The sequence below is a fragment of the Parambassis ranga genome, chromosome 19 (assembly GCF_900634625.1).
Source record: "Parambassis ranga chromosome 19, fParRan2.1, whole genome shotgun sequence".
Classification (NCBI taxonomy): Eukaryota; Metazoa; Chordata; class Actinopteri; family Ambassidae; genus Parambassis; species Parambassis ranga.
Window position 1 is genome coordinate 20741948 of NC_041039.1, and position 18635 is coordinate 20760582.

General features: G+C 41.1%; 2 protein-coding genes across 2 annotated transcripts; both read right to left on the reverse strand.

Moving 5' to 3' along the window:
* Nucleotides 1-665: 665 nt before the first annotated feature.
* pdia3 (protein disulfide isomerase family A, member 3) lies at nt 666-6063 on the reverse strand. Its single transcript, XM_028431884.1, has 13 exons — nt 5930-6063; nt 4917-4995; nt 4696-4813; nt 4471-4578; nt 4179-4308; nt 3948-4064; nt 3392-3517; nt 2929-3111; nt 2599-2707; nt 1856-1984; nt 1547-1626; nt 1342-1399; nt 666-1264 (listed from the first exon to the last, which is right to left on the reverse strand). Exons 1-13 carry the CDS (start codon nt 6061-6063, stop codon nt 1154-1156), a joined length of 1482 nt encoding a protein of 493 aa, XP_028287685.1. The 3' UTR covers nt 666-1153.
* Nucleotides 6064-8791: 2728 nt separating this feature from the next.
* LOC114451550 (creatine kinase U-type, mitochondrial-like) lies at nt 8792-18267 on the reverse strand. The gene is made up of 9 exons (XM_028430250.1): nt 17970-18267; nt 15964-16162; nt 14975-15070; nt 14601-14822; nt 14318-14403; nt 11909-12032; nt 11249-11383; nt 11025-11150; nt 8792-9685 (listed from the first exon to the last, which is right to left on the reverse strand). The coding sequence occupies exons 1-9, from the start codon at nt 18113-18115 to the stop codon at nt 9572-9574; spliced, it is 1248 nt and encodes a 415-aa protein (XP_028286051.1). The 5' UTR covers nt 18116-18267; the 3' UTR covers nt 8792-9571.
* Nucleotides 18268-18635: the final 368 nt, after the last annotated feature.

Consider the following 18635-nt stretch of genomic DNA (forward strand, 5'->3'; position numbering starts at 1 on the left):
ACACATATTCTATCACAAACTATAGAATCTATCAGTGCAGCATTATTTTATCATTTGACCAGTTCAATAACACGTCTAACAACACAATCACATCACAGCAAAACGCATATTTGACATGTGTTAGGTCATTTTAATGGGTTGTTTTAAAGAGATTATATTCAAACACACTAACAAATGAGCACTAATATGAAATGTTGACTTAAGGAGTAATGTACTAATAATTAAGCTATTAGGGGAAAAATATTTTTTTAATTTTTGTAGATTTAAAAAAAAAATCCTAAATAGTGACTATTTTAGAATATTAAACATTTTTGAAGTTGCAAAACAATTGATGATTTTGATGACTGAATTATTGAACAAAAATCTGTAGTTCAACTTGAAAGCTAGTTAACTTCTACACCATTTCACATTTTGGGTGGTTGGTAGATCATGGCTTCTTGAAGCCTATAACATAACTTATTCATTGATTATATTCCTATATTTTCTAGCTTTAGAAGTGACTGCAAAATAAAGGTTTCACCATGTATGTCAGGGCACTAAATATAAATGCAAACATGCTGAAGGCAAGCTACACAACCCAACATTTGGTTTAAGAGACTTATAAATGACAACTCAACCTGCCATGACAGTGTAAAAACATTTACACTCATAAATGACATCATACATTTTGGTTTTGTGGGCCTTTTTATTTCACAATCCTTCCAAATGTACAAAAACAAAGACGCGTGACAAAAAAAAAAGTTCACCATTACCATTATCCCCTGTGATGACGACAACAACAAAAATCAAAGCAATAGATGACTGGAGACTGGTATCAAACCAAAGTGCATCAGCCTGAGGTGTAGTAGACAGACCAGGGGGAAAAAAAGAAATCTCATTTTTTTTTCAAAAGCTGTCCCCTCTTCCCTAGAAATTTGTTTTTGTTTTTAAACATCGGGTAGACCCTGGCCACCACCTCTCCACCTTCCACAGTATTCCCAGAGCAGCGGAGGACCTAAAAGAAGGAGGGCCACGCCTTTTGACGTCGGCTTCAGAGCATTCGGTAGTTCACTAAGAGAGTGGAATATAATTTAGTTCTTTCTTTTCCCCAATCCTCCTCTTCCTCCTCTCATGGTAGGGGGTGGGGGGCATGTTGAGTTCCTGTTTGCAGCCTTTATAGCTCAGACTTCTTCTTCTTCTTTTTCTTGGACTCCTCCTGCACCACTAAGGGGTTGGAGGCCTCCCTCTTCAGGTAGGAGATGAAGTCGCTGACCTCACGACCTCCCTGTAAGGAGAGCGGTGATGATCAGCAGAGAGCGTACACGTGATTTCCCTTTCAATATAACATCAGATGTTACTCACCTCATATTTCTTTGGGTTCATCTTGCGTCCAGCCGGGGAGAAGTAGATTGTGGGGAAACTGGAAAAAAACACATTAAATCAGATGATTATTTAACTAATCTCTTATCCGAGAAGAAACAATAACTTCTGGAAAGATGTCCGAGTCTTGAGCAAAAACCTAAAGCCTCTAAGCTTCAAATCTGTCCGGTACATTTATGCGACTTACCCGCTGACTTCATATGGAGATGGCACGTCGTTGGCTGTGGCATCCATCTTGGCAATAACAACGTTGGGGTCATCACCCAGCTTTAGAAGCAGAGGACAGAAACCGTTAAGAGTTAAAAGAGTTAAACAGACTCTGTGAGGTTTGTCTGCAATAGAGAGGTCACTAGGCTACAGACAGGAGTGCAAGCATAGAACATTTACCCAGTTATACAACTATTTTTGTGCTCAAAGCAAAAAAAAAATGACAGAGGACCTCGAATGTCAGACAGAAAAACCACCTGATGTTTTAATTTAAAACGCCTCTCCTCACCTTCTCTCCCAGCTCATTGTATTTGGGCTCCAGGTTCTTGCAGTGTCCGCACCACGGAGCGTAGAACTCGATCAGGACGTCTTTGCTGTCATCATTAACAATGGAGTCAAAGTTTTCAGCCACAACAACCTGAAAGAAAAGAATACAGGTTTTCCAACTGTATCATGTATACGAACACACTGTTACTTCTCCCTAAACCTGAACAACAGTAAAATCAAACCACTGAATGAATGAAGGTAGAGTATAGAAAACAAACATTTTGATTGATCAATAATGAAAGCGGCACTGTCAAAAATAACACTGCATGGATTCATGGATTGTTTGGTATCATTCTTTGCTGAGAGACATAAGATATGAGTACAAGACCACAACTACCTTCCCTACTAGTGCAGACACTAGGACTGGACCTGTATATGTGGTGTGTTTACCATTCTGGGATTTTATTTTTTGGGGGGTTTCGTTTTTAATATGTTGAATATTATTTTGTGAGATTATACTGTGGAAACAGCTTGTATGCCTACATCCTACACACTCAAGGCAATGAAGCTGTCTAGGAAAGACTGTTGATGACCACATGTGACAAGAGACGGTGCCAAAAGTGCTGTTTGACACATACAACACCAAATCTAAATCACCATAGCTAATGTCTGTTCTCTGTCCAGTTGCAGTGATACAGCACTGTCAAATTTTTTTTTAAACAGTAACACAAATAATAATGTAAGATTTACTGGTGATCATCTCACCTTAACAGGTCCGTCGTTATTCTCTGGGATTGGTTCTGATTTGAGGTAGCGCTTCAGCTTGCCATCAAAGTAGTCCTGCAGGAAACGCTCCAGCGCTTTTCCATCACGACTGTTGACAGAGCAGACAAGTAATCAGCATTGTTGCTGTTTATACTTAAGGCGAAAGCCATTAATCCGGCTCCTCACACACAACCAACATTGAAATGACTCACGCACACAGTGGCCAACATGTGGTCCAATCTAAGCCTTTTTTAATGTGAAGTCTAGTTTTGAAGAAAAGGAGTTCGAGGGGGAATGTTTCTGTTAGTGGAGCCATTTGTCGGTACTTACGAGAACTCCTCCGTCATGGCGTATTTGTCTCCCCTGGCAGTGCGGATGCCCACCAGAGGCAGGTCTCCAGAGCTGCCTTCCATACCGAACTCTGACACATCATGGCTGAACATGTTCTTACTGGCCACAGCAAAGTTCAGCTTCTTGCCCTGATCCAGGAAGCTCTTTGCCACCTTCATCACCCTGAAAAGAATTCATTTGGTTCAAATTATGAAGCTGAAAACAAATGAAAGAAGAATGCCTACAGGTGCAGTGAGTGAACCACGGCACAGGGTGAAGCGAACAGGTGTTGCTCTCGTTTTAAACTGCTTCTACGCATGTGGTTTGCAGCTACAGAGGCGAAGCAACGTTTTCTCATGTAACCACAGAAAGAAAAAGATTTAAGAGAAAGACAAGAGCCTCAGCAGCCACAGCAGAGCACAACAAGGAGAACAGCCCTCGGGCAACGTTTAAACAGACCTACCTGTTCCTCCAGTAGTTGGACCCCTTTGGATTTTTGTCATAATCTACATCATAATAAGCCACCAGCAGGTCTTTACCCTTCAGCTGGTCTCTGTTGTCGGTCGTCATGTGAGGACACATTCCAAAGCTGTGTGGAGGAGAGAGCATAACAATAGATAAGTTAACGAAAGGGATTCAGATCTTTCTGGAAATCTGCACAGTAACAGCCAAGCATATCAATATCACACATTGATCCTCAACCGTGTCACTTCCACAGCATTTGTAATCTATACTCTAAACTTAAGCAGCAGTTTCTATCTTTTATTTACTTAATGACATGAGAGAATTCTTTAAGATGAAATAACCACACCTTATAAGACTATCGCAAATAGTCTCCACACTAACACAGCCTTGTGTTGAGTTGACAGAGGGCTAGCTCTATTTGCAATGAGGACACGGCACCTTAAGGCCCGGTTGGCAGTGGGCCATGCATGTAAATATGTGACATTTACTATGTAAACAATTCTGTTGGGACACTGGTGACACAATGTGGACTGAGAAGCCAAAATAATACTCACATGCTGTCCTGGATGAATCTCTTGATTTTGTTGCTGGTGAATTTATCCTCAGTGAATTTAACAGAGCTGTCTTCAAACTTATTGTTGAGTCGTGGTGGGCGGAACAGGATAACGCCTCTGAAATACGAAAACAAAAGGGAAGGTTAACCATTTTGTGCATGAACATCTAAAGTGTTAGGATGTGTGGCATATTTTCCCCACAGATTTGGATGACTACAAGGATCTACTCACTCTCCGTCAATGCCGTGGCTCTGGAGGAGAGCCTCAGAGTTGGTGTGAGCAAAGCGGTAGTTGTCTCTCAAGGTGCTCGCTGCCTTCAGGAATTCTGCCTGTGCTGTGCTCTTATCATCAGCAAAGAACCCTGAAATCAGAGAAGAAAGCATCAGTTACACTCTGATCAGAATACAGGAAGAAATGTACTGCATCAATGTCTGTGTATTGATATAATTACAATAGTGCATATACACTATATTTAGCTAGTGAGTAAAGCTAAAACTGAAGAAGGACGCTGTCATTAACTCACCAATGACACTTGCGTCTGAATCTGCAATGTACTTCTCCAAGTCTGCATCGGTCTTGAGCTCCACTGAAGCTGGGCCAGCCTGCTTCTTCAAGAAGCTGACAATCCCATCTACAATGAAACAGATAAAATGAGAAACAACCAAACAACTGTCCACAAGACAGCATAAAACAGCTGATAAGAGGTTATTTGGTAGGAGGCGCACACATAAATCCCATGAGAAAATACCTGCAGATCTGGGACCATCATAGGGTCCAGACTCTTCTCCACCCCTGAAGATCTTCAGGGTTGGGTAGCCACTGACTCCATATTTGCTGCATGTGTTGCTGTTGGCTGTGCAGTCAACCTAAAACGGTAAAAGTAATTATTCACTTTCTTAACGTGGTCAGAGAACACTCTGTAAGGCACACTACAGTGGACAAAGCTAAACAAGCAGCATTATGCAATACCTTGGCCAGAGCGACGATGCCTTTCAGACGTGTGGCCGCTGCCTCGTACTCAGGTGCTAGCTTTTTACAATGGCCACACCTAAAGGAGAGAGGACACGGGACAGGAGGACAAGTTACACATGTACATTCTATGTAATTCAATAGTGTTTGTAACATACAAAAGGTTTGATTATTTAAGTAAAAGAAAGAAATTTCTTATGAGTTAACAAAAACTACTATGATTGAAACAGTTTATTACTTAATCAGTTTCTCTGATGAACAATAATTTGTTAAATGTATGCCTGCAAAAAATAAATAATATTGTATTTGTATTTTATATTATAGTGTGTTATAGTATATATATATATGTGTGTGTGTGTGTGTGTGTAACTATACTATAAAAACTTTTTATAGTATAGTTACAGTTTACAGCAACCAAACTAGATTACATTCTGTATTTTATTTAAGTTTTGGTACAGTGGAAACACGTCACAGTTCCCTGGACCAATCAGAGGTGGACACCAAAACTTCCCTGGCCAATCGGCTCGTTACAACAGTGAAAGGACACACCCCTAACTTCCTTGTAGCCTCATTCGCAAATAGTCTCCATTGAAAAAGACAGAACTGTAAAAATACACTTAACAAAATATATAATGCTCAAAGTTCAGTCCACTGTTAAAACGTTAAGTGGTTCATCAGTGGTTAGAACTAGAAAACATAAACAATACAGCTAGTCGTTTTATATCTTTCCGTTTCTAGCTAACATGCTAACGTTTGGTCCCTAGCCAATAAGCCAGGGACTTTGACAGCACCAACTCTACTTATTAAACAACAAAAACAGGTGCAATGTGTACAGCATATATACTGATCTCTTAAAAACCTGCACATTATTTAATGTTGTTAGAAATTGTGCAGGTAAACGTCACACAGCTTAATTGTAAAGCATGAAGCAAACTACGCTAGCATTAGCAATCTTCACATTTCCCAAAAGATTAACTGCGCATACACCCTAAGATAAATGTGAAAACACTCACCAGGGGGCAAAAAATTCCACAAGAATGAGTTCATGGTCTCCAATTTTGCTTTCGAAATCGTCATCTGTGTAGTCGAGCACATCACTGGCCCGGGAGAACCCGGCAAGAGCGGCCAAAAAGATGAGCCTCAACATCGCACAACGCTAGTTATAAAGGTCTTCTTTACTTTTAGTTAAAAAAAAACAAAAGTCTGAAGAGCAAACTGGGTCAGCGGCCGCCCGATCTTCAGCTCTTCAGCAACTGGAAAGCCAAGGCTGCAAGCTCCTCGGACAGGGCCAGATTCAGACGAGTCGATAGAGAAAGAAAAAGGAGCGGAGGCGGTGAAGATGTTCAGACGGGCAGCGGGACCGCTCCTTACCACAGTGTGGCAGCCTCCCATTGGCCTCTTTGACACGTCAATCTGTCAACATTGACCAATCAGAAACGGGGATCCGCCGTCATACTTTCAGGACCAATCACGATGAGACAAAAATCAAAACTCCTCTGTGTCACACGCGGAAGCGATTATGTTCAATAGTTCACTGCTTCAAATCATGGCCTTTTAATGAGGTGGAACTACTTTGAATGATTTATTTAAAGTTACGGTTTATAACGGCAAACACGTGACCAGTTTATGCAAAATGTCCTCACAGTAAATAGACACAAAGCCATCACTCATTAATGTTAATAAAGTCAATGCATTAAATAAAAAGGTACAGAAACTGACTCCTACATCCTTGGTGCAAAATCTTATTTTAGGTTGTTTTTCATTATAATTACTACTGTTGCAATAAAGCAGTAATTTCTTTTTACCCCATAATGTCTTTGTACAGTTTAAACTATGCATCTTTTTTGTCTCCCCCTTCTGGCTGCAAAAAATAATTACACAAATACTGTTGATGCCTGCACAGATAATCCATTTACTCTAATTTAATAGGGGATTGTCCTATAGAACAATAGAAAGACAGCTGAGGACTCTCCAGAGCCAGCACTGTCTTGTTGCTGTCAGTTGCTTTATGTTTTTTAAATATAATCCCTCCTCTGAGTGCACACTGTCTGTTTTTATTGGGATCAATATAAAGTTTATTATAAAGTTTCTATTATTTTGGAGGATGTTTAGGTAAAACCAGGCTTCCTCATCATCCTAATAATATTCTAGGAACCTGCTTGCCAGGAACCTTCTTGTTGTGAGGCAACAGCACTAAACAGTGCATCACCGGGCCACCCGCCTCCTAATAGCAATAATATGGATGTTGCAGCTACATTACCAGCCCACCAGAGGGAGCTCTTTCATAGCACCACCAGTGTACCACACAAACATCACTAACTTCAAGTCAGGTTTCTTAAGTTTTATATTTAATGTGTTTAAAAGAACTCACAGGGAAAGATCATTAGTTATCCGTGTATTTTTTAAATTATAAAGCAAATCAAACTATTAGGTGCCTGGTTTACTCCACAGCACATAAAATATTCTGAATATTTGTTTAGTGTGCATTCTGCAGGCATTATTTGTCCATCCTATTTACAGTAGAGGAAAAAAAAACTTGCAACACCTCAGAGACTTCGCTCATCTCTGTGACTCACACCTGCAGATCCACAGATGACTGGTGAGCTGGGCTAATCCTTTATAGCCCAGCTGCCTTTATTTTCAGACCAGCCACTGTTTACTGTAAACTGGCAGCTGAGTTAAAATGGCAGAGTTTCAGGTGGTAATATTCATCTCACTCTGTGGTTTCCTGTTCATCTGGAGAAGACATGGTGAGGATCAGTTGGAATGCAGTGTGTACAAAACTGTGATTCTAACCCAAAAAGACTGTCACGAGTATCCAAGCATATCTCCCTTAGACGTTACACTGAAAGTGCATCATTAATCATCATTTTATTCCAGAAACCAGAATTTGCTTGTGTGTATGTGTTACGTAGCACTCGGAGCTGAGCTATAAGGATTTGTTTTCTATTACCCACAAAGCCCCTTCCCTCATTCCCCCATTGGAGCCCCTTTTGCCTTCCATGAAGTGGTTGCCACGGCAACCCGCTCCTCAGCCATATCTGGAACAAGGAGGAGGAGAGAACAGGAGACTGTGCAGCATTATGTTAGTGACATGCTGAGTCTGTGAAAGACAGAAAGTGAGGGAGGAAGTGTGTGTGTGTGTGTGTGTGTGTGTTTAGGACATCAGAACCGTCCTCCTCTAACCAGTGACAAACAGATTCCTCATGCCTTGCAACACCACCTACACTTGACATCTCAGCTGTGTCTCCTCAGAACACTGAACTCCCTGTTGTCCCATCAGCGTCCAGACCAAACGGTTTCATCACTGGAGACAATAAATATCTATTCATTCACAATGGGCCAAGGCACTTGTTACAGACTTCCCGCAGAGCAGAGAAAACACTGACGTCCTCACACATTTGCAAGATGGAGTCGTGCTCACAAGTGCACCTGAATCACAAGTGTACTGAATCTTAGCACCAAAACTACATCTGACCAACATGACCAAAAGAAAAAAACAAAGGTATGAATGTCTCTGATAAATTGAGCTATTGTCAAAAACAAAATGGGATTTGCTAACAACAATAAATATAGAATATGGTGAGCCTCATCCTTTAATGATGTCTCTGCTCGGCAGAATGAGCAGGCAGATTTTCCAGATTTACTGGCTGTATTAGAATAAGAACCTTCTGTATTAGCCTTTCAAGCACAATACAGTTTTGTTATGCCTCAGACTAAATAATGTCACATGATGCGGTGCAACCATGCTGATAGTTATCATGAGCAGTGAGCATAGTTACCGTGGTTACTTGAAGTTTGAGCTTCACATTAATGCAAAATCTGGTCAAACTCCAAAAATCAACAAAGCAGGCAGACAGACAGAGGACAAGGGATACTGTTAAATAGATGGTATCTTTAATAAAAGACATAACAGCATGACATTCATTTATGAGCCTGAATGGTATTGCTTCAGAAGCTTACAGTACAAAGCCCAACCTGGCCAGTGTGTCTTCTAATATTATATTTTGACATCAGCGTGTCATCAAACATACAAATCCTTCTGAGAACATAAGTCTCTTGAGTCTGTTAATCTACATTCAGATCCACTGTGAAAATGGAGAAAATGAAACTATGTACACACAATCTACAGTGAAGAGTATAGCACAAACAGATGGACTACACAAGCACCAGATAATAGGAATGATCGATCGACACACAGGAGTGTGGGGAGGAGACAGGGGACAGGGTTGGTGTAGGTAGGGCATGCGGCAGGGTAAAGCTGAGCTTTGGTGGGCTGAGGAGTGGGAGGCAGAGCCATAGATGCTGTTCGGCCATGCAGACACGGGCAACTTTGCTCTGTGAGAATAGCCCCACAATGTTCGCATCCCTACTGTATTTGTGCTGTCACTTTAGAGCAAGCTTTAAATTCACCGCATTTGCTTTAACGATGCAGTTCTGAGGGTTTGATTGGATCAGCCAGATTGCTATGTATGTATACTATAGATTACATTAAAGAGAAGTATATTGTGGGGCAGGGAGGGGTGATTAAATAAGTAGTATACTAATAAATGAGACAATGACATAGATACTTGTAATATCTATGGGCACAGAACAGGGTGTTTGTGCACGTGTGTGTGCCCAGAGGTTTATGTGAGGAGATGAGGGGTTAGTGTCTACTTGAACTGCTTGAGGGGTGGGGGCACCTTGATGTCCTGGCCTTTCTCCAGTTTCTTCTCACACTCAATTAGGTAGTTGACACCATCAACCACTGTCTGCACCAGCTGGACCTGAGACAAGGAGAAAAACCACATGTTAGTGTTAGATAGATAGAAAACAGATAAAAAGCACATCACATTTGAGCCTGATGTGAGTTTGATATAATTAAGTTGAAGGTTCATCAGGGCTCATCTTAAAGGTAGGGTAGGAGATTTTTTTGAAAACTCACACACACACACACACACACACACGCCCCTTTCTCTCGGAGCTCACCCCGAAGCCACACCTCCCAATCACATGGACGTGCATTATCTGAAGCCGAGCTGTGAGCTTCGGCCATCATGCACGTACCTCTCTGGTGCGCGCAGAGCAGGAAGAGAGTGACAACCAGCCAATACTCCGCGCAGGGTCCACCCGGAGGATTGGCTGATGTTTTTAGTGTTTTATAGCTTCCACAGATGATTCATATTCTTCGTTTTAATGCGAAACTGCTGAACTAATTGGTTGCTCTCGGACTGTAAAAAGAAATTGAAATCTCTTACCCTACCTTTAACACAGAGGTATAGGTATGATTTTGCTGCACTTTTGTTGTACATTTAACATTTTCTGCACAAACTAAAAAGTATGATCACAAAGGAGCTGACCAAATGTAAACACAACCAGCCTGCAAAACTAACTGAGCTATGAGGCAGCATCAACTAAACAAATATGCCTCCAAGATTTGGTTAAAAGTACAGCCCGCCTCTAAAGCAGGCACCTCCCTACCTCGTTTACAGCAACATCTGGTGTGTTAGTTACACAGTCTGATCACTAGCGCAGCACAAAGACTGTGAGGGATTTTTCTTTTTGTTGCAGTTTGTTTGCAGTTGGTTGATCAAAACTATTATTTAGCACATTAACTGTACTTTCTTAGCAAATTGGTAGCACCTTGTAGGATTTATTTTTTTCTATCTGTCCCAAAAGTACCATTAATTTCCATCCAGTGCACTTCACCTGGAGGTCATCAGTTTGGATGATGAGGGGCCAAACCTCACAGGATATTAAACCCACACCATATTCAATGCAAATTTGTACAGTGCACTCCACCCAGAAACAATGAAGAGCCATCTCCGGCCTCTCTGTAATCGCAATAAAATATGCAACCACACTCACACACTCTCACAACAATAGAGAACTGCTCTGTTGTAGCCTGGAAAAGAATCTCCTCTCAGCTCTATTGGGTTGGACTACTAACTCTGTACTGCCGCAGTCCAATAAACTAGGTTCTGTCTGACACAGTACTCATGTCTTTAAGGTTGCATGTGATATTTCAGACACAATGTTTACATTATTTATAACAGTTTAGCAAGTGTTGTGTCGATGACAGGTCGAGAAAGAGCTGTAGCCTCCACCTTCTCTGTACTTTCCTACCTCAGAGTGTCCCAGACGGTCCAGGTTGGAGATGTCAAAAACACCGCCTACAGCAGCGGTGTCCACACCACCTGTCCCTCGCTTCTGCAGGCGCAGGTTGTCCAGGATCTTACTGAAGCGGGTGTCCTGAAAAGTAAAAAAAGAACAGAGGTTAAAAGTACAATATCCCCCTTTGTTTAAACTACTGGTATTACATTTCCTGCTTCCGGTTTTTACTGTGTTACCTTGCCCAGCAGGGGCAGTTTGACGTGGACACCAGCCCTCAGCCCTGTGCCCAGGTTGGAGGGGCAGGTGAGGATGTAACCCAGCCTCTCGTTCCACATGAACTCCCAGCCTCTCTCCTGGATCAGACGCTCCACCTAAGAGAGACCGAATCAGTCAGACACAAATATAGCTGACAAGTAAAGACAAGTGAGTTGGACTATTAAATGAACTGCAGTGGGAGTGGAAGAATACAAAAACAGTATTAATGTAACTCTGAGGGGTGATGTTCAAACTTGTTACACTCTCAGTGTGCAACAATCCAGCAGCACATGTTGCATTGCTTGTCCCTTGCTCATCCTTTCAGAGGGAACTTGGACCGCTTGAATAAATACTTTATGTTTGCATGTCCGTGTTTGGAGAGTTTCTGTGTAGTCCATCCACACGTTTTATTTTCAAGGTAGACCAAAGGTTTTTGCTATTGTAAGCACTTTCAGGCAGTATTAATGCACTCTCCTTATCAAATCCAGAGCCTTCTACCCACAGCGGCCCAGTGTTATTGAATATAACAGTCATATACTACCTGTATTAAATCATGAACAGACAACAGGAGGCTACATATCAGATTAGCAAGCTATAACTTGAATGTGATGTCACTGGAGCACACAGAAAGACATTCTTACCTCCTTGAGGCCTCTGCAGAATCTATCAAACACTCTCTTCATGTTTCCTCCTTTCTCCATGGAGATGACCCTCGTGTGATCCTCCTCATTGATCCAGATCAAGAATGTCTTCTCATTGTTGTGCCTGCACAGAAGGTTTTATATTGAGTCATACAGTATTGATCCCTGGGGGATAGGGTTGTTTGTCCTTTGGATTGTCATAACATAATCTGGGAGAAGTGGACAGACACAGAGCAGCATTAGTGAGGGCTACATTACAGTAATGTGTAAAGCTACAGAGAATTGGTATCCTTTTGTTTTACGCTCTCCCCTTTTCTTATGCATTTAAGTTGACACTGATTTATGTCAGACTTTAAAGCTGGACACCTTAGAAAACTGATAACAGAAAGTGAAATCTGTTGACTTTTTGAAAATGACAAAGGTACTCTGAGAGAGTACAGAAGCTTTTTGTCTGTACTGACCTTCTTAAAATGGTTATAAACTGAGTAAGGGCAGCGATGTCAGGTTGAGGAAAGAGAGAAAAAGACAGAAAAAGAGAGAGACAGGGAGTCAGAGAGAAAGGGGAATACCAAGAAAAATACAGTGGTGCAGCAAGTTAAGGAGTAAAGGCAGGGGTGATAGGAGGGGGAGGTTAATCAGCAAATCCCCCTGGGATTATTAAAGTATTTCTGATTCTGACTCTGGAAAATGAAAGAAAGTAGAGCAGAACATAGTGACAGTTAAAACGAAGGAGAAAGGGAGAGAGGGAGCCAGAGAAAAGTAAAAACTGGCAGTACACCTGAAACAGGAGACGAAGTGAGGGTAAATTATTAAAGAGAAGAAAGACTGGCTGATACGGCTGGCAGAGGGAGCGAGGGGGGAGGCTGCTGATTGATTTTGGCTGGCTGACATGTTGCATTGGGTTATTCCTGGGTACATGCTGAAACTCAATGCTGAGGGAGCATTGTCCATATTTTGGGTTCTTACACCTTTTCTAAAGTCAAGTTCAAGTACTTTTTCTAGGATTCTAGGTACATTACACACTCAAAATGACTTGTTGCTTTTTTAAATGGATTAAGAGATGGTATAAAGCCATAAACAACAAGAAGTGCTGAGCAATGTCACTGTCAGGAAACATGGTCCTGAAAATGTCCTCTACGCTGTCACATGATTTGTAGAAAGACAGGTTTACTGTTTTAATCTCTATGATATTAACGTGACTTACACAAAAAGAGACGAAAATTAGCATAGAGTGAGAAATCCAAGATCTCATTTCTCCCTTAAGACTGACCACACAGAAGCTGTCTTCTATAGAACTAATTGATTTTTTTCTCCCGACATTTGTTTGATCATGTCAATGGAAATAATTTCATATGTATTCAAATACTTGTGTGTATGAGTTTGTTGTGTAACATCATTTTTTATATAAACATGCAGCCTTAAAATCATCTGTTTTTAGTTAATGCACTGCTTTACCCCAGGAAAGGTGATGAACTGTATGATTAATTAGGTTAAACTGGCTACAGTTAGCTCAAGCATTTAGCTCTACAGCTGTTAGCATGAACAAATTAGCATTATTTTGTGTAATGTTTAACCACTTGCCTTTCACCTAACTGGAGAATGCAGATTGTCTCTTGGTGGACAGCTGCAGCAGCTCCTTTCAACAGACGTTGAAGGACGTTTTGGGAGATTTAGTCCTTCTTTGATCTGTACTTCATAATTTGTATTCGCTAGCCAACGCTTATTAAAACAGGAACATCCATGTGGGTACAGTCAGGGCGGTGTTTTCAGTGGAGGGGGCGGCGTCACACATAGCCGATGTCAGCCACGCAAAGGCCCACAGAGCGGGTTCACTTCAGGCTCTCGGACTCATTCTATTCCTGGTTCTATTATATTTTCTGAAATGCGAACTATTAAGTCAGATAGCGGGTTGTTATAAGACTAATACTATCGCCCTTTTAAGCATTTTCAAGCACTTTGTGCAAAATTCTGGCACTTTTCGAACCTTGAAAACACAACGTTAAAATTCACTTTCAAGGATCTCAAGCACCCGCAGGAACCATAGCTCAACAACAGAGAAATGACCGAATTACTGAGGCAACCACACTAAAGAAAGGTTTAGAGGTTTTAGGCCTTTAAAATAAAGATTATGTAGAATTAAAGATATGCTTGCCAGGCTGAAAAACTAACCGATTAAGCCACAAAACAGCAACATCACTTGAGTCATTTGGCTGATCTAAAATCAATTATCAATATCTACAACAATGAATACAAGGACTAGAGTAAGCCTGAGACTGAAAACCACATTAATAATCTGTAAACAGCAGAAGAAACACAAGAACTTTTATAACGGTAATAGGTATTGGATGAGTAATACCTTCATTTGTTTGTCAAGCAGCCAGAAGTTTCTACTCTAAATAAGCCACTTACCAGATTCCACGGGCATCCGGCCAGTCGCGAGCCATGCCTGCACATGTCAGGAGGGGGGACACAGGCTTGTCAAACAGGAAGTGGTCCTAATATAAACACAGAAAGCTGATGTTTTATACTCAATCCACAAACAGTGTTTATCAGAAAGGCTGACTCACTGACTGAGACAAAATACACATGTACACAGTTTATATAAGCAGCAAATCGCACAGAAAGTCAAAGGTGGTTCACAGTTTTTAGTGTATATATATAAAACATACAGCAACATCCCTGCATCACTCACATCGATGAGCTGCTGCTGCTCCTCATCTGTCATTTGGGTAAGACTGTAGTACCTCCCGGTCAGGTCATCCTTCAGGCCCGAGAGAGCATCCACCACCACCCTTTCCACCTCCCTGCGTTCTGCTCGGGTGCAGGCGGGGGGCAGGCTCAGCCCCCGGATACTGCGGCCCGTCCGAACCCTGGATGACAGCACGTAACGCTCATCAAAGTGGCCTGACTGGATCTGAAACAAAGTATTTATATAGCTATAAGGATAAGTAAGAAACCTGTGTGCTAATACAGAAATTAAATATCAGATAAGAGTAAAATATGTGAAAAAAAATCCCTGCAGCATTAAGTCATTTACTGTAAACTGTCCAGAGTGGTGAGTGGTACCTTGCTGGAGTCCAGGTCAGTAGGGTGCTTCATGGTGCAGGGGTCATAGCCATTGTGCCTCTCTTTAATAACAGGGTCCAGCAGGTCTGCAAATACCTGTGACGGTTACACAATCAGAGAGAAAAAGAATTGTAAATCCTTGATAATCCTGCTCTGCCCTGAGCATCCACACTCAGGCTCTCCTATTGATCAGGCAGACACACATTCACTTTCAACTCCGTTCAATATTTTCCTCAAGGACATTTCAGCAGATTATTTACAGGCACTGTGTTTTATTTAAACCTTATAATCATGCTTACAGCCTTTAATTATTATTTAGGGCATCTCTGGTAAACCCAACATTTCAGATTTGCAAGATCGCTTCTAAATCAGTGCATGTAGGAGAAGAAAAGATTCTCTGATCTGATGAGTAAAAACCTGGATTACGTATTTTTGGAAAGAACGGTTTCTGATAAACAGTAAGGTGACCTGAGACCTAGATGGCTCAGAACACTTTCTGGAGTGACTGTATCTGGGTGTTACCTCAATGCATAATAGCCACTCTTTTGACACTCTTTACTCAGCCACCATGGAGCTACCACACCCAATTAAAAGAAGGTGTATGAACAGCAGGGAGTAAATGGAGACTCACGTTACAAATACTTGACACTCGACGTGTCATCAAAAAATACGCAGACTTCCATTTAGTAACGTTGACAATTAAAATGAGAAGACTTAGACACTGAGACCTCCCCAAAGAGGTGTCCTGTCTTAAATCTCTCTAGTGCTGTAATACTTCTTTCCTCTGAAACAGCACAGGGAGGATAGGTTGCACAATTCTCTCACATTGTGATTAGGGTGAAATCCTGGGTCACATCTGATGATGAGGGTTTTTTACCTATGTTGAAACCGCCTTAAGAATGTCAGAAAGTTGCATAACTTGCTTCTTTTTACTCAACAGTGAAAAGCCACCATGTGTGATGTTTGAAAAGTTACAATTGACGTCTGACCTCATAAGACTCCTCGTCTCCTGCCACCATGCCAACAGTCTTGATGAATGGGTGCCCGGGGTTGTCCACGCCCGTCTGGATAGCCTGATCAAGAGTGTAACCGTTGGGAGTGGTTTTATCACACAGCTTGGCATAGATTGCAGGAGTCAGGTTACTGGCCATGCAGTTGTTGTGTTTGCGCAGGTCAGGGTACTCCGCACTGCACAAATACAAATGCAAGATAACACATTGCTATAATGATCTTTGATTTTTTTTTTGTGACCAGCACACCTTTACTCAAGATAATTTCTACATGATATTTACACATAACAGGATAAACAGGTTATCCTACCAAAAGGACATCCTGCTACCAAGAAGGTATAACTAGATAATGCAAGACAAACAGAAACAGGCAGCGCAGCTACTGCTCCGTGTTCCATATTTATATCCTAATTAGACTTTATGCTGATAAAGTATGAGATTTATGATAATTTGGTAAAATAGGGCTGAATAGAAACCAAGAAGAGGCTCTCCACTTCTATCTTTAAATGAGTATTTTGGCTTTCAGACAGGCCGGTGTTGGCTTCGATCCACACAATTTACTTCCATGCATGGAGTCAAATTCTGTTTGGTCTAAAGGACTAAAGCTGCAGAGACTAAGTAGCTCACGAGGCCTGTGGAAAACCAAGGTTCCTAATCTAAGACTCCAGACGTAAAAATGTTCCCTGAACATGTTCATAAGGAATGACTGGTGACATCCAGCATATAACAAATAACACTTCTGACATGCTTTGCTTGCTTATTACATAGATAAATCTCATCCTTGGTCTTGCAAATTTCCTTTTCAATTAGATGCAAAGGCGGTTGTGATCAGCAGCCATCATGGTTTCTTATTCTGGGCGCTTTTGCTAGAAAGGGATGACAGGAAGTGAGGGAGAGGGAAAAAATACTGCAAATTACTAAAGCGCAAGGTCACCCTATTCTATCCTAGCAGAGCCAAAAACACGGAGGTGGATACTGACACAAAATGTGGGCGTACTATAAGATGCTATATGAGGATTAATGGCTACAAACTGTCTGTTTAGAGTTCTAGAGCACATTTATCTTAAAGCAAGGGATGGATGAAACAGGCACATCATGCAAACAACAAATGTTCCAGCAGGTTATTAGCCTCCTAAAATGATTTTTTTTTAAATATAGAGAATGTATTTATCAAAAATAAACATGCTGACACCCCCAAACAATGTCAGCATCTTCAATAATCAGCATTTTTAAAGGCTCTGGTGCTGAAGGAGGCTCTTTGGTGCGTCCTTTATATAACACCGGGTGAGGTTTTATACCTGAGCAGCAGATAACGTTATGCTAATCTGTATATATCCTGCTTTATATTGCATGCAGCCGTGTTGCGGGACACGTACGCATCCCTCCTCCTCCTCCACCTCCTCTTCCTCAGCCTTTCAGTGTCTTTTATCCACACCGCACCAATAACACGCATCCATATCCACCATATGTCCTGTATGTATGTATGGTGATAAGCCTGTTAAACCCCGTTGTCCATACTACAAGGAAACATAATTCCATGCCGCTATGATAAACTGGATTAGACCCAGATTAGACCTGAGGTTACAGTCATAAAAAGTGCATGAAGGTAAACGAGTGTTTCCTCTTGTGTTTTCACGGTGGGAGCAGTAATTAAAAAAATATAGCTTTATAAAAATCTTTAGCAATTACAATAATCTCGACAGTGGTTTGGTTATCATGTGGTGTTTATCTATTAATAACACCCCGCGGTGTGAACCGCAGCTGCGTATTTCATGGATGCCAAATGGAAGGCGTTTTAAGCAAATTTTTCCACATATTTCTTCCTCAATTAGCTTAAATTACGCACAGATTTTTGACACTTTTTAAAAAACTAGCGATAATTTCTTGATACTTGTTCAAATTATTGTGTCACAAATTGAACACTGAGTGATAAAGTGTGTTCTTGGTGTAAGTACAGCCGTGTAAATGAGACGAGGTTCGGTTACCTGGCGGGGTAGCTCCTGCGTACAGGCACTCCCGCGCTGACATGTTCCCGGTGGAGCAGAATTCCTGCCGTTACGGAGCCTCCTACCACTGACAGGATCCCGATGTTCCGTTTGGAGGACAGGATTCTTGAGAAGCTGCTCGCCATGTTTTGTTGTTGAAATTTTCCTTTATAGTTGTGCGTTAAAATAAAAACGTCTTATGTCCACTATGGTCGCAGGGAGGGAGAGACAGGTGGATGGGAGCGCCGATGATGAACAGCCTCTGATGGAATGATGAGGGGGGAGAGAGGGATTAAACAGAGCGGCGTCAAGATGGCCGCAGAGATACAGGAGCAGACCGGAAATTCAGCCAAGCCTTCAAAATAAAATCAAATGTTTACTAGATTAATATGTAATTCCTGAAGTAATATTATTTACTACTACTACTATTTACTACTATTTTCTACTCAAGATCAGATAGAAGTATTACAGATATATAGTATTCTTATAAAGTATTTTTTTACTTTATAATATATATTATAATATATATTGTATTACTTTGTAATACTATTACTTTGTAATAGATATATATAAATATATTACAAAGTACTATTACTTTGTAAAAGATATATATGTAGATCTATATCTAGATATATATATATATATATATATATATATATATATATA